Source organism: Macrotis lagotis, chromosome 1, assembly GCF_037893015.1.
Source record: "Macrotis lagotis isolate mMagLag1 chromosome 1, bilby.v1.9.chrom.fasta, whole genome shotgun sequence".
NCBI lineage: Eukaryota > Metazoa > Chordata > Mammalia > Peramelemorphia > Peramelidae > Macrotis > Macrotis lagotis.
This window is the reverse complement of record NC_133658.1, coordinates 780583808-780599638: the sequence shown is the minus strand read 5'-3', so window position 1 is coordinate 780599638 and position 15831 is coordinate 780583808. Positions and strand designations below refer to the sequence as shown.

General features: G+C 32.2%; 1 protein-coding gene across 6 annotated transcripts in view; it reads right to left on the bottom strand.

Annotated features, from left to right (window-relative positions):
* Positions 1 to 15831, bottom strand: part of GRIA4 (glutamate ionotropic receptor AMPA type subunit 4) — a 516976-nt gene that overhangs the window by 64546 nt on the left and 436599 nt on the right. For 5 of the 6 annotated variants that reach the window (XM_074216584.1, XM_074216582.1, XM_074216585.1 and 2 more), the window contains 3 exons: positions 10522 to 10632; positions 3266 to 3472; positions 219 to 589 (listed from right to left, as the gene is read on the bottom strand). In XM_074216584.1, the coding sequence (XP_074072685.1) occupies positions 219 to 589; positions 3266 to 3472; positions 10522 to 10632 (689 nt within the window). Of the gene's footprint in view, positions 1 to 218; positions 590 to 3265; positions 3473 to 7525; positions 9206 to 10521; positions 10633 to 15831 lie in introns of those variants that run through there. The other variant, XM_074216587.1, reaches the window with a different exon arrangement.

The window sequence follows — 15831 nt, the reverse complement described above, 5'->3', positions numbered from 1 at the left end:
TAGCAAATTTATGGCTTTTAAAAATACATATTTATAACACTGAGTGCTCTTGATTTCCTTTCCTTTGAGCTCCTTGCAGTTAGGTTCAAAAACAGATTCTGACCCTGCCTGTTCTTAGTATTAGATCTGGATGGATTAGTGAACCTCAAAAATCTTGGAATTAATGAGGAATAGAAGCTAGATACTAGATAAAAGAAATATTAAGTTTTAAAACTAACCTTGGTGAAATATCACATCCTTGTTGCATAAAAGCACCCAGGGAAAACCAGAGACTGTTAAAAATGCCAAACTCATTGGGAGGCTGGTCACTTGGTCCTTCTTTTCCATCCTCTGGTTCTTCTGTGTGCCACTCATATGGACTAAATCTACTAACTAGGAATAAGACCACACTGACACCAATGTAGGCAAAAACTATGCACATCCAGATCTCATAGGCCAAAGGATCCAAGAAAGAAAAGACTCCTGGTTTAGATTTCTGAGGCTTTTTAATCATAATGGATATGCCCAAACTCATGAAGGGCTTTGAAAAATCAATAACTTCTTCTCGGACCAAGGTGATTGTTAGTGGGGCGATAGCAATCTCTGCTTTCTAAAAGAGAAGAAACAAATACAAGTATATATGTTAATATTATTCCATGAAAACACCTGGTTCTCATCTGTATAGTTAGGTTTTAGCAAAGTGATTTGTTTTCATATACACGATATAGATGCAGTCTTTTAAATCCCGTGAAGTATGTTTTTGGTGGTGAAAAGGTTGGAAGAGACAGAAAATGATGAGAATATGATGTCTGATTATTTCATTTGTAATTAAGGTGATGAAAAGAGAGGGTGATTGGAAGTGTTGCCTCCAGCAACGCTGGTGCAAATTCTTGCCAGTCTATTTCAGAAGCTGTCACTTATAACTTCCTTCACCATCTCACTACTATTAAATATAAAATAAAGGCATGCATCTTCCCCCCCCCCCACTTTTTCCAGACAAGAAGCAGAGATGTTAGGAAACCAATCACAGGATTTTTTTTTTCTGAGGGAAAGATCAGTTGTGGCAAATGTCTTCCAACACAATGCAACCATGAAATCTGGGAAATGTTAGATTTTAATTCAAATGACTAATAGTTTATATTTATTGAAATAAGTTGGTAAAATAACATTGCCAATATCAATCAGCCATGCTAACAAACAAAAAGAGAAGTGAGGCAAGATGGTGAATACAGAACAAGAATTCTCCAAATTTTTATGGATGTATGCACGCACACACATTTATTTAGCATTAGAATAGCTATAGTATAGTCTGTCTCTGTCTGTCTCATTCACTCACACAAACATGCACACACACACACACACACACACACACACACACACGCATGCATACAGACATTCTCTCATCATCCTGAAAAGGGTTGCTCATACTACCTCCAGCCAGAGATCCATTTCAGATCATCCATATAACTGAGAATTGATAGTAAAAACCTTAATATACATGAAGATTTAGCATACCTTGGAAATGCTTATATTTACTATGATGGATGCTACTGATATAGTACTAGAAGTTGACTAATACAATAGTTATTTCTGAGTGCAATGAACACCTGCCATTCTTTCAGGGTAAATTTACTCATTGTATCCCTGTCCTATAAGTTTCAAATATTACTGTGGAACAAATGCTTTAGAAATAATATTTTTTCAACAAGAGACAAAGTAGTTAACCTCATTTGATAAAACTGCCCATACAAGCTATTGTCCAATGCTATTTGCTCTCTATATTGCATTTCTTTTTTTCATTTAAGGTTACCTATATAGTCAGCACCTTTTTCATATAAAGATAAAATCTAATGGCTTGTTTTAGAATGTCATTCAATTTCCTCTTTATGTTAAGATTTTAGTCACTATATTACTGTGTAGCAAAATGTCAGTTTCATGGTCTGAAAAGCAGAATACTGAGCTATGTAACTACTGAATGGAAATTTGGACTTGAGATGTGATTTCCTCTATGGACTTGAGTTATGTCTTCAATCTTTTCTACCTATGTTATTTCCAAAAAGAAAGGGAAGAGGTATTCCCTATGTAATTATTGATTTCACGGGGGCCTTGTGAAAATGAATTAGATAGAGATTACTCTGTGCTTTGGAAGATGAAAAGCATGAAACAATCTTAATATAGCATACTTGGATGCTTTAGGGCATTTCTGAATCATCATATGATTGTATGTTCCTGTTATTGTGTTCTTCCCTGGGAGAAAGCTTTTCCTTAGCTTTTAAGTTTGATTTCTGGTTGGAAGAAATAGGATGCAGGATGTCACTACGACTGAGTTCTTGCTGTCCACTTCTAACAACCAGCTTGAGATTGTAATAGGAGTTGAAGGGATGATTGATCTTGCAAGTCGGGCATAAGTGAATGTTTTATTTGCTTTGAACTGAAAATTTTTCCACACACTTATCTTTTGGTGCTGAAGGTGCATTACACTGTTTCATACAAACCACAGAACATTAAAACATCACTTTGTTGTCATGTAAGCAAAGAAGCAATTATATCATGCATCTTCAATATTTAATAGGTCCAACATTGTAAGCACCTTGCATTGTTCTTAAAATATATATATATATATATGGTTTGGAAAAAAATCTATATTAAAAGGATTCATTATTCAGTATTGGTTTAAATAACTTTAACAAGAGTACCTAATCAATACATGATTTTTGGATTTAAATGACTTGCTCCAAACAACCTTTACTTTGTGATTTGTTCAATGAATGACTGTCAGAGTCAGAACATGGAAGCAGGAATGAAAGTAGACAGGCATCAGGCCTGAAGTCACATCCTAGCCCTGCCAGAGAAAAGAAGATAGTTGACCTAAATTCTCTATAAGGCTCCTTTCAGCTCTAAATCCTAATGATTCTAGACTAATTTCAGCATCAAAAGTAATCATTGATTGGGGAAAGTTGCTCAAGTTAGCTCTTTGTTCTTAAAACAATTTCTGAGTATAATAAAGTGGTGTGAAATCAAATGTGCACTATTCATTTTCTGATGGACATATTTTTAGTCATTTGACACTATGCTATTTTTTCTTGAGAAGTCATAAGCATTGATTATTTTAATCTTTTAAGCATTAATAGAGAGAACCTAAATATTATATATTTCTCTTTGAAGCTATAATATAGAATATTTTGTAACAGTTTTCTCATTCAATGTTTACTTTTTTAAAAATGCAATAATTATGTATCTTTACTGTTCATAGAAGATGAATTTGTCAAGAAGTTGATTTGCTTACCCCATAAACAAGTTCTCCTACCATCCCATTCCAGATTTTTGTATCTGCATCCCTTGCTCCATATTTTCCATCAGGGACAATGGCAATTTTGTACTTGATACCAATATGTTTTGCAATTTCAGAAGCCAAATCTACACAGTATCCTTCATACTTGTCATTCCCTTCAAACATTTCATGGTTTTTCTTGTACATAACATATGGGGATTCCTATAATGAAAGAAGTAGAACTGTAAAGGAGAAATATATGAAATACTATTGAAAAATAGTATGTAAACCTTTGTGTTTTAGTGTATGACCAATAGTTTAATGTTTGGGATTAGTCTATACACATTACTGTATATACATTAGTCTATACATAAATCTTCTATGTCAAAAGAAATCAATACTCAAACTAAGACATACTAAAAATTCAAAAGAATTCTAATTATTCAACTTGAAAATGACTTTTCAAATGGTTTAAAATAATTCCTTAATCAGCAAGTAATAGGTTTTTACTTTTTCCCAGTTCAGTACCACTGCTAGGATATTTTTGGAAAATATAGGAAGTCTGACATATTTAAATTAAAATTTTAAAATTAAAGAAATTAGTTTTAAAAAAGCAGATATTAAAAGTTTGATACTAGTTCTATGTAAAATTTCAAACTTCTGTAAAAAAAGGCCTGAAAATGTTGAATGATATAAAGGAATAGGTTAGTCCAAGCTCTACATATTCTGCCTCTTGTTTGAAATTATTTTATGTTCAATGTGCCCCAAAATGCATGTAATAAACTTTCTCAGTGTTGTTAGATATTCTATTTACTGCCTAAAACTTGTACTTTTATGAAAAGTAATTCAGCTTTCAAATATATTAGAAATTGATTTTTTTTATAAAGTATGACTCATTTAATGTTAAGTATAGCTACTAATAGCTTCTTGAACATCTCTGTATTATTTTAAATGGTAGTAGTAGTAGTAGTAGTAGTAGTACTTGAAAATCAAGAACATTTGGGTAAAAACATTGTTTAGAACATGATTCTGAGGCAATGATATTTGTAAATAACTTCGCATTTTACAAACAGTTATTTGTATCTACATCCCTTACTTCATATTTCCCATCAGGCACAATGGTTAGTCAAAAGGGACTTGTCAAGAACAGAAAATGTGCAGAGGACATATTGGTCCATCAGGGAAATATTGGTCCATCAGGTCCAATATTCAGGGAAACTCACAACACAATTGATAATCATGACTGTAAGCATGGTCATCTTTTAGTATATAAAGCACTGTTGTAAATATGTTTCATGCCATGTGATCTGATGTTGTTTTATAACAACTCTGGTTATTCCATTTAGTTGTCTATTAAAAACAGAAACATAATTCCTAATTTGACTCTTTTGATGATTATTAGACTGAATGTTTTTAAGCATTCCTATTTGAGACCTACAAAATAATTTATATTAATTCTTATTTTTTCAATTAGCTTGTCCTTACACAAACAATAGAAAACATTTGATGAGAATACTATAGTAATTAACATAAAATATAATTTTACTAAATAATAATTTTACTGCTTTCTAGGTGACATAAATAACAGAGGACAATAGCCTTTGTATTATTTTTGCCTATGCCTTTGCTTAGGTTTTTGTAGTTAGGTGGACCGGGATATCCCACTTCTGCTCTCATTTGCACATATATTTACAGAGATTTCATTATCTTCTTTATTCTTCCATAAGTAAGAGCAACTAAATTTATATCCTTATAGAAATGCTTTGAGGATCACTATATTATTTTATAGAAAACATTTTTAAATATAGAAAATATAGAAAAAAATGCAAGAACTTTGCAAATTATAAATGTGGACATGAGAATTAGAGGTTGCTGCAAAAGCATTGTCTACTTTAAAGATATGGCATAATGTCACAAATAATTATTATAAATGATCTCTTTTAAAATTAAATTAAAGTGGGAAAAGAGACAGTGTAGAGAGACATGAGTCTCATATCTGCAAGGTAATTCAGTAAATTTATTGAAATAATTTTATCAGCATCTATGTCTAAGAAGTTTGTCTGGTTAAAAGGAACAAAACAACATTATTTCCCTCTCCTCGCTGAAAATTAATTTAGCTTCTTTTTTTTCCTAAATGCAGGAGTGGGTGAGGAGAGATATCACAATATAGATTAAAGAGAAATATTCGGTTCTTTTTGTCAGTACCTACATTTTGGGCGATAACTGTCTTCAATCTAAATCATGAAGGCAACTCTCCTAGATAGCATGTGATTTTAAAAGGAAGTAAAAATAATATATGAATGGACATTTTTATCTTTGGTCAATTCAAATCTTGAATCTTAAATTCACAATTATGAAGTAAGGATGCTAAAATCCATTAAGCATCCCCAACCATTTGTCTATAACTAATTTCACTGCACATTCTTCTATCCAGTTCTTCTAAAAGAATGAAGAACTAAGATATTCTAGGTTGCTTCTTTGGAGACTGGAATATAGAAAAAAAGGAAAAAAAACCCCTTCATTTAAAGTCTTGCTCCATTTTTCCAACTTTTTTTTTTGGACAGAAGAAATGAATTTATTTTGTTTATCTTTTTTAAATATAGGTTAGTACAATTTTGTTTTAGAACCACAATTATAAGCAAATATATGTGCAAATGAGTAGGAAGAAAACCATATATATATATATATATATGTATTAAATATTCCTCTCCCCAAATCTTTACCTGTCAAAATTATAGGCAGAGTCAGGCCATCCTATGGGACCAATAAAATTCTGAGTGTCAGTGTAAGATGAAATGCAGGTCAGAGTGAGCAAAACAGAGGAAAGACCTGGGAGGGAGATAGGGTGTGTAATATTAGAAGGAAAAGCTGGCCCTTAGAGAGAAAAAGGCTCTCACAGCTGTTCTGTTTTCCTGTATATCCACAGGCCTGCTATTCCTTTGATCCTGTTTCCTTCTTAAGGAAGAGTGATAATTACCCTATGAACCCAAAGAAATTGACAAATATCTAAATGCAAATTTTAAAACTATGGGAATTGTTGAGATTTAGTCCATAATGTAGAGACAGTATAGAATGGATCTTTTAAGTCTCCTAGTGTTAGTATTAGTATCCTAGGACAATGGTGAAATATTATGACCTGGATAGTGAAATACACTAATCTCTTACTTTCTACAATTGAAATGGTTTGTCTTTAATTATAAGATGTTTTATGTGTACTATGGCATAACATTTCCATAGAAGTTATTTTTTAAAGGACTTACTGGCCTTTAGTACTTTATTATCTCATTGGATCCTTGATATTATGAATTTGATGATTGAAATAATTTTATTATATATATATATATTGTCTGACAAGTCTTCCCTGCTACTCAAAGACCTGGCAAGACCATTTGAGGCAACAGCATCTAATCTGGTGGATTTAGTCTTCAACTTCACAAAGTGGAAATTTTCTTTTCTTCACATACTTTACACTCATATTCCATGGAAAAGCCAATCTGGAAACCATACTTATTAAAAGATTAAGTGATTGGAATAGGGACCTTCCCAGAATGATTTCTTATCTATAAAAACATTGCAACTATCTAGGACATGATTTGAATGTAATTAAAATGATGGAAGTTCCATTTGCATCTGTTGTCAGTTAATAACATTATTGATTATTTGCTATGAAAATTGCTGCCTGCTTGAAAGGCATCCTGACAGATCTAATTAACATTTTATTACCATCCTATAAATTCAGTGGAATAATGCTTAGAAATGGAAATTAAGGTTTTTTTTTTAAAATCCAATTCAGATAAAAGGAGGCCTCTTTCACCCTTTGAATAATTCTAGGTTCATTCAAGGTTGATTTCTTTGAAAGCTAAAGAAGTTTTGTTAATATATTAGAAGAGTTGATATTTAAGAAGAATCATTATCTGCACTAATGCATATGTGACTTGCATTGTGTCCATTAATAATATACATTATATATGATATAAAACTTTGCCAAACTATAATATTTAAACATTCTCAGAACTAATTTTGATTTTAGAAAATTGTAAGTCCCTGAGTTTGGTGTAAAGTCATTTTGTTGCATGTTAATCTATTTAAAGAATATGATGAATGAACCTACTCACTTTCCTTAAAAATAATTTAAATTAGGAGTCAAACTGGGGAGAGAAGGGAAGGATCTATCTATCATATTTCATTTTCCCTGAAGAAACAAAATTACCTCACAGGGAAAGTACCAGCAGTTTTTCCTGTTATCTTCCTCCTACACCCTGATTTTAATTAAATTCAATTCCTGCTCTCCCAATTATAACCTATGAGACAAGTTAGTTCATAATTGTGTTTCTCAATTTTTTATTTATAAAATGGTGGCCACTGGTGGTAGTGGTGGGGAATTGGTCTCAATCATATCATAATTAAATGAGGTCTACTCTGCCAGGCATAGTAACAAAACTTACCACCTCAGATTATCTGTATGAATTACTATTTTGTCATTTTGTGTTATATCAGGCTTATAAAAGTTGCATTTTTACAATATTTTAGACTTAAAATTTAGGAAGTCTTGCAATAAGAGTTCTTATTGGAAAAAATGCATCTTTTCATCATTCATTATTAGATCTTCCAGTCAGGTAATAAAATGAACGCTCCATTATAGATTAAAAACTTACATTGTACTCTGATCAAATATGATATTTCAGAAATATAAAAAGCTAAACACCATATTTTGTTTGGGAACAACAGCTAATTTCTCAATAATTTTTTATTTAACAATAAAATTATCTAGCAGTACAGCAATAAATGAAATACAGAAGGGAAAAAGCAAAAGGAAGAGTAGAAAGACTGTATACAGTATTTCAGAAAAAAAATTTGGCCATGCGATACAATGTTTAGTTTTTTCATATGGTTAGATGTGTGTTTTACTCATTGGAAAAAAGAAAAAATAACTGTCTATCTTTCATAAGTGGTTTTCAATGGATTCAAGGGGTTATTACATGTGGTTCTCCAAAATATCATCTGTTTACATGGAATTTCATTTCCTTCGATATGAATCAGGTTGTGAGAGATGTCATAGATCCCTGGCTAACATTTTTCAACAGAAGCAAAATATAGGAACCTATGACATGGTTCAGAAGTGTCTGTTAATAAAATATTATCCGTGGTTTACTTAGTTATGAACTTTGAATATTAAGCATATTTCAAGTATGAATAATATACAGATAAATGTTGGTCTTGTACTATGTTTTAGCAACAACAATGATGATAGTACTGCCAATCAACAAAATTTATACACAGGTAGTACTATATACAGATATAGATAACACGCTTGTATTTTTAAAATTACTTTTTATTTACTTACAGATGACATGCTGCAAGGAAATCTAAACATGCTGGGAAAAATCATTTAACCTCTTGGTCTTTAGAGTTATATAGCTCTAGTCCCTTGAACAATAGGGATGAAAAGGATATTCTCTAGATAATAATTATCAAACAAATTAAAATGCTTCATTGCAGACAAAACAGGCAAAATTTCAAAAATGTGTGTGTCTTAATGATTGTATTTGATCAGGAAACAATCACACAAATTCATATGTATTTACTTGTTTTACCTATGCTTGGAGTTATGAATGGCATATATACATAATGAAAGTACAGTGACCTCATTTAAAAACATGTGGATGATAAAAATTTTTAACTAAATGGTTTCCATTCAACATCCATTTCTTCTCTTGATAAGGATGAAGGTCAATTCTTCATCTGTTTTAGATAATTCAGCATGGTCACAGAACTTTTTTTTTTTTGGTGGTCGAGGGCCTGGTCATCCAGTGACGAACCATAATCCACATGAAAAATTAGTTTAAGTTTACTATATTGGAGAATAAGACTTGAGCCTTAGTTAGGAATGTTCGCAGCATCGTGGTACTCTTTCTTTCTTGATCAATTTCTTAAAATAGGATTCTTCATCAGAGGCTGAAAAGAGGAGGACTGTACTGAAGTATGATTTTTCCACTACCGGGTCTTTTTTAGGAAAAGAAATATACATATGGCTTTTAAAGTCCCATGCAAATATTACAGTTAGGATAGAAGTTACAAATCTCACATTGCCACAAACACAATTGCTGTTGGTTGATTTGCATCCTTGAAAGATAATCTTGAAATCAATGACATGACATATTACATCTCTAACTGATGATGTAACACAGAGGGAACTGCAACACAGTGAAACCATGAAAGTGTCACTAAAGCATTTTCCAGTATTTTCCTATTTCACTTCAAGATCAGTTTAGGAAATAGGTAGGCCTTACTGAAAAACACTGAGTTACCTAAATATGTTTCCATCTCATTTAAGGTAGACTGTTCCCATAAATGATTAAAAATATGTATATGTACATATATATATATATATATCTTGTCTAATGAGACAGGTGAAAAGTGCAGCAAGCTGAGATGTAAAACTTTAAAACCAGACAGGTAAAGGTCACCCTTTGCTAGTCTGCTTTGACAAGCATTCACTCTAAAGGGCATGTTTGACTTCAGAAAGGAGAAAATGTAAGATAGTCTATTATTTAAAAGGTAATTTCACAAGACTCCCTTTGAGGAAAGGAGCTTTGAAATCTAGAGAATTTCTCATTTTATGATGTGACATAATGAAGTAGCTTCATTTTGCTCAATTCCCAAGAGCAAATCAATGGATAATGGTGTGAGTATGGATTGGTCAATGAGAAAAATAACCAGTGAAGAAAAAAATAGCTATTTTAACATTAAAACATAACTATGGAACTAAGCAAATCAGCTTCAAGGAAAAACTCATTTAAAACGTCCATTAAATGTTCAGATTTGGTTTCTTTAGTTTTATAATCAGACAATGCAAATCCTTATAGATGATTAAACTACCTGAAAACGACAATTTTGAGCACTAAAAACTGTCATCATATTGATGTTTTAAAAGCACTACAGAACTATGGAAGGTATTGAAATTTTGTTATTGACTTTTCAGCTGTTTTATCTTTTAGGGATCAGTTCATTTTATAGATTTTCATCTAGAGTTTTACTGTATCCATTTAAAATTTTCAATATTATTACAGAGAATGATGATAGAACAAAAGACATTACAAATCAAAAGAATGAGTTAACTCAAACTTGGGAACAAACATTCTGAATGAAGAGAATATTACAAATAAAACAGAACACTAAGGTAGAGTTCTGACCCTCCCCATTACCCAAACCTGAAAGATTGTTAAAATCCCAACAGAAAAGAATACTTAAAAACCCAGGCAAAAACTTACCATGATTGTGGTTACAACAACTGTTCTATTTTCAACAGCAGCAGTGTCATTGCCAAGTGTAGGTACATCTTGAATCAGAACTAATTTATCCATGTCATTCCAATACCCAACCTGTAAAATACAATGCAAGTAATTTTAGAGCAATATTTAAAGGAATAAATCACAGGATCTCAGAAAAATGTTAGATTTTTTTTAAAGGTCTGGCAGAAGCTGAATTTTAGGTATGCATAAACTACTTTGTAATTCTGACACCTTTGTATAGCAAGTAAGACAGAATGATTTTCCCTTAGCTCAATCACTGAGTTACATGGCCTTATTTAGTGTTTGTTAGGAACTTTGTCAGGAGCTGGGGAAACAAGATGAAACAGTTTTTGTCTTTAAGGTCTTACTTTATGTAGGGAAAAATATCTGCCTTTGATTATGTGCAAAATAAACACAAGGTAATTTATTGGGGATGATGTAGGAATCAGGAAATTTTTCATGAAGAAGATGACTGAGTTAAGTTTTGAAGGAAAAGATTCAAAAGGGAAAGTGTGAGGAACTATCATGGATGATAGTTTATGTAAAAGACCAAGTATAGAAGATAAAATAGAAGACAAAGGCATTTCACCATAGTGTGTAAAAGGGTTTAAGTGTAAAAGGTCTGGAAAACAGGTTGGAAACAATTTAGGAAGGGCTCTAAAAGTCACAGAGAAGTTTATGTTTGCTCCTAGAGGTAAGTGTGACTTTATTGAGCAGGATAGTGACATGGTTTGATCTATACTTTCGGAGAGTTGCTATAGTACCTCTCAGTGAGATGGATTGGACAGGGTTTCATTCAGGAATTTCAGTTAGTAAAATGTGAAAATTGTAGAAAAAAAGGAAAAATTCAAAATGTTTTTAAATAGTAAAGACACTTTCATTCAATATTTTGAAATTAAAAAAATTATGGGAATTTCAAAATCAATACTAGGGAGACCAAAACTGAATATGCATATATTATATCTAGAGGATCAAAGACATTACAAATATGATTTATAGGAATTAAAATTTTAGCAATACTTTCACTTTAATGGAATAATTTCAAAGGTGTCAAATTCTCATTTAATGTTTCTTTTAAAAAATGAAATTAGTTCTATTTTTTTATAAATCATTGAAATTAAAAAAAAAAGAATGCATTTACAACCAGCTCACACAAACTGACCTGTAAATATCAATTTGACTAATATTTTCCTGGCTCACACACACTCTCACATTGATTATATTTTATATATGTTAGGAATGCTATAGACAGGATTCTTTTGCAAGTACTGACCTGTGAATTACCTTCCAAATGTGAGAGTGTGATTAAGATGATTTATGACTTCCATTTTCTCCCTTTTCTAACCATCTTTATCTTTTATCATAGATAATAGAATCAAAATTAAGGAGAGATTTTTGAAGAGCATCTAGTATAATCTTCCACACCTGGAGGTATCCTCTTTACAATATTCCTTAGAACTAGCTTATATTCTCTCTTTAAACCCTTTCATTATTGAAGAGTTCATCACTTTATATGGTATCTCAGATATAGAAGAAGCAGTATAGTTTTCTTAAAGGTGCACATGATTTTAGAATCTGAGAATCTGGATTAGAATCATATCTGTTACTCTCTGTGTGACCTTGGGAAAGTCATCTTAGCTATTTGGATCTCATGTGTTTTTATCTGTAAAAAGACAGGGACAGGCTAGATGACATCAAGGTCTCCTTTAGGTTTATCTCTGTAATCTTATGATCACATGATCCTACATTGCACTAGCCCTAGGGTAGAGCAAGATTATTTCACTTTACTTAATTCAGTTTAAAAATGTCTATTAAACATCAATTAAGCTTAATTCATTTTTTTTGGAGATAGGAGTTTAGTTTATTTTTAAAAAATTTTTTAATTAAAGCTATTATTTGAGTTTTACAATTTTCCTCCCAATCTTACTTCCCTCCCCCCACCCCCACCGCCCCACGGAAAGCAATCTGTCAGTCTTTACTTTGTTTCCATGTTGTACATTGATCCAAATTGAGTGTGATGAGAGAAAAAGCTTATCCTTAAGGAAGAGACAAGAAGTATAAGAGCTAACAAGATCAGACAATAAGATATGTTTTTTTTTCAAAATTAAAGGGAATAGTCCTTGAACTTTGTTCAAACTCCACAGCTCTTTATCTGGATACAGATGACACTCTCCTTTGCAGACAGCCCCAAATTGTTCCCGATCGTTGCACTGATGGAATGAGCGAGTCCTTCAGGGTTGAACATCACCCCCATGTTGCTGTTAGGGTGTACAGTGTTTTTCTGGTTCTGCTCATCTCACTTAGCATCAATTCATACAAATCCCTCCAGGCTTCCCTGAAATCCCGTCCCTCCTGGTTTCTAATAGAACAATAGTGTTCCATGACATACATATACCACAGTTTGCTAAGCCATTTCCCCAATTGAAGGACATTTACTTGATTTCTAATTCTTTGCCACCACAAACAGGGATGCTATAAATATTTTTGTACAAGTAATGTTTTTACCCTATTTCATCATCTCTTCAGGGTATAGACCCAGTAGTGGTATTTCTGGGCCAAAGGGTATGCTCATTTTTGTTGCCCTTTGGTCGTAGTTCCAAATAGCTCTCCAGAAGGTTGGATGAGTTCACAGCTCCACCAACACTGTAATAATGTCCCAGATTTCCCACAACCCTTCCAACAATGATCATTAATCCATTCTGGTCATATTGGCCAGTCTGAGAGGTCTGAGGTGGTACCTCAGAGAAGCTTTAATTTGCATTTCTCTAATAATTAATGAGTTAGAGATATTTTTCATATGGCTATGGATTGCTTTGATTTCCTCTTCTGTAAATTGCCTTTGCATATCCTTTGACCGTTTGTCAATTGGGGAATGGCTTTTTGTTTTAAAAATATGACTCAGTTCTCTGTATATTTTAGAAATGAGTCTTTTGTCAGAATCATTAGTTGTAAAGATTGTTTCCCAATTTACTACATTTCTTTTGATCTTGGTTACAGTGGTTTTATCTGTGCAAAACCCAGCTCAAGCCTTCATCAACTGTCAAGATTATTGAGAAAACTTCCTGATTCTTCTTTTTCAATCTTTTCTCCTCTTCTTTTGCAGATGGCAAAATATTGTTTTTTATGTACAGGTCTGAAAACATAATTTTCCTGATCAATTATCTATTATTTCTAAAATGACAAGCAAAATCCTTAGCTAGATATTCAAGTCCTTCATAGTCTGCCATTAACCTACTGTTTCTTCATAAGCTTCACCTAAATGGCATACTGTTTCTTCTATAGTTGATAAGGATACAAGATGAAACAAGATACTGTCCTGCTGCATCCTATTACCATTCATATATGGAAAGTACTATTTTAATTTCTGCCTGTTGAAATCTTTGTCTTCCTATAAGATTCAACTTACGTGTTACTTTGTCAGCAAAGTTTTCCATCTAGAGACAGATAACATGATTTCTCTTTTCTCAAATTTTCATTGCTTCATCTGGCTCTTTCTTCTGTCCCTTTAACTTTCTATCTCACATTCTATATATTGGTGTACAGAATATCCTCACCATTTAACTGTGAGAAAGCGATTTGGTTTTCCATTTGTATATCTCCAATATAGTGTTTGGATTACTGTTGTTCAGTAATTTTTTCAGTTTATGAATCTATTTGGGATTTTATTGGTAAAGATATTAGAGTAGTGGGCAATTTCCTTCTCCAACTTATTTTACAGATGAGTAAATTGAGATTAAATGGGGTAAGTGCCCAAGATCACAGCTAGTGAGTGTCTAGGGCCAGATTTGAACTCAGAAGTACGAATTTTCTTGATTTCAGTCCCAGTTATCTATTCCTTGTACCATCTCACTATCTGTCCGGCTTTATAAGCCCTTAAGGTTTGCTTAATTGAATATCAGTAATTTAGATCCATCATTCTAACCTATTGAAGTCTTTTTGAATTTGGACTTTGTCATCTAACATATTAATCATTTCTAATGAAAGTTTGATAAACATGTCTTCTGTGCTTTTATCCAGCATTTAATCCAAGTGATTAAAATGTTGAATTGGACAGAGATAAATGTTAAAGGTCAATTGAATAATATAAGAAATCATGGGTTTAATGATTTTTTATGGTTGGGTGGGATTTCAGAGAAGTCCAGATAGCTCATTTTGTGGCTGAAAAAGGCCTAGAGGCCTAGAAAAGACCTGGAGAAAGTATGATTTTTCCAAGTTTACATGAATACTAATTGGAGGTATTATGGACTAGAATTTGTTTTCCAATTCCTTTATTAATACCTTATGCTATTCAGAATATCTTTCATCATTATTCCAGCAATTTATACTCTTTAGGCACAATTAAAGACCTGTGAGTCTTCCTAATAATCATCTATATTACATTTCCCCATTTTATTTTTTAGATATTTTTAATGAAAGGATTTGATGAAGAGCTATGATTTATGCTAATCCTTCATCTACAAAATAAGTAATATCAGAGAATATAAACATCTGCTTGTTTCAGCAATTCAGTTCTTCTCCAAATTTAGATTTTAGTAAAAAAATAAAATGTGATAGTAGAAAGCTTTATTATAGTCCTTCCCACCTATTTTGGTTAGGTTCACTGATAAATCATTTAAGGTTCATCTTTACTCCATGTAAATAATGAATAAAATGTTAATTTCGTGGTTTAGGGTTATTGTAAACAGATTCTAACTTTTTTAAAAAATAAAATGCCTTTTTAATAAGAGAAACAATCATATTTCCTAAGGAATACATAGATTTTAAGGTCTGCAAAGTATTTGGCATATATTCTTATTTGATCAACATTTGATTTCACAAAGCAAGCCTGAAATATTATCATTCAAAAATTGAGGAAGCAAAGGAAAAGGATTGTGCACCAAATTCATAATCCTTGGTTGACACTTGATGAATGAAACAAAAGCACCTATCTTCAGTAATCTTAAATGAGATGAACATTTTCTAAGGAGACAAATACCTAACTACAATTCTATGGAGGCTTGTTGGCCTTCCATGGACAAATGAAGTTTGAAAAGCAGATGACTCCCAGCATTTTTTGAGCCAAGCATAATTGCTATTTCATGCATATGGCCCAATTGAATTTCCCATGTTTCTTATCTCCTCTGATCCCCAAATTGGCTGAAGCTCCTACCTTGAAAATTATTTGACACTTTGAACCAGTATTTCTCAACTTGACCTCAATGAAGATCATACTTTGCATCTTTTGTTTTATTTTTTATTTTTTTTGTTTTTGTTTTTTAGATTTTTGCAAGGCAAATGGGGTTAAGTGGC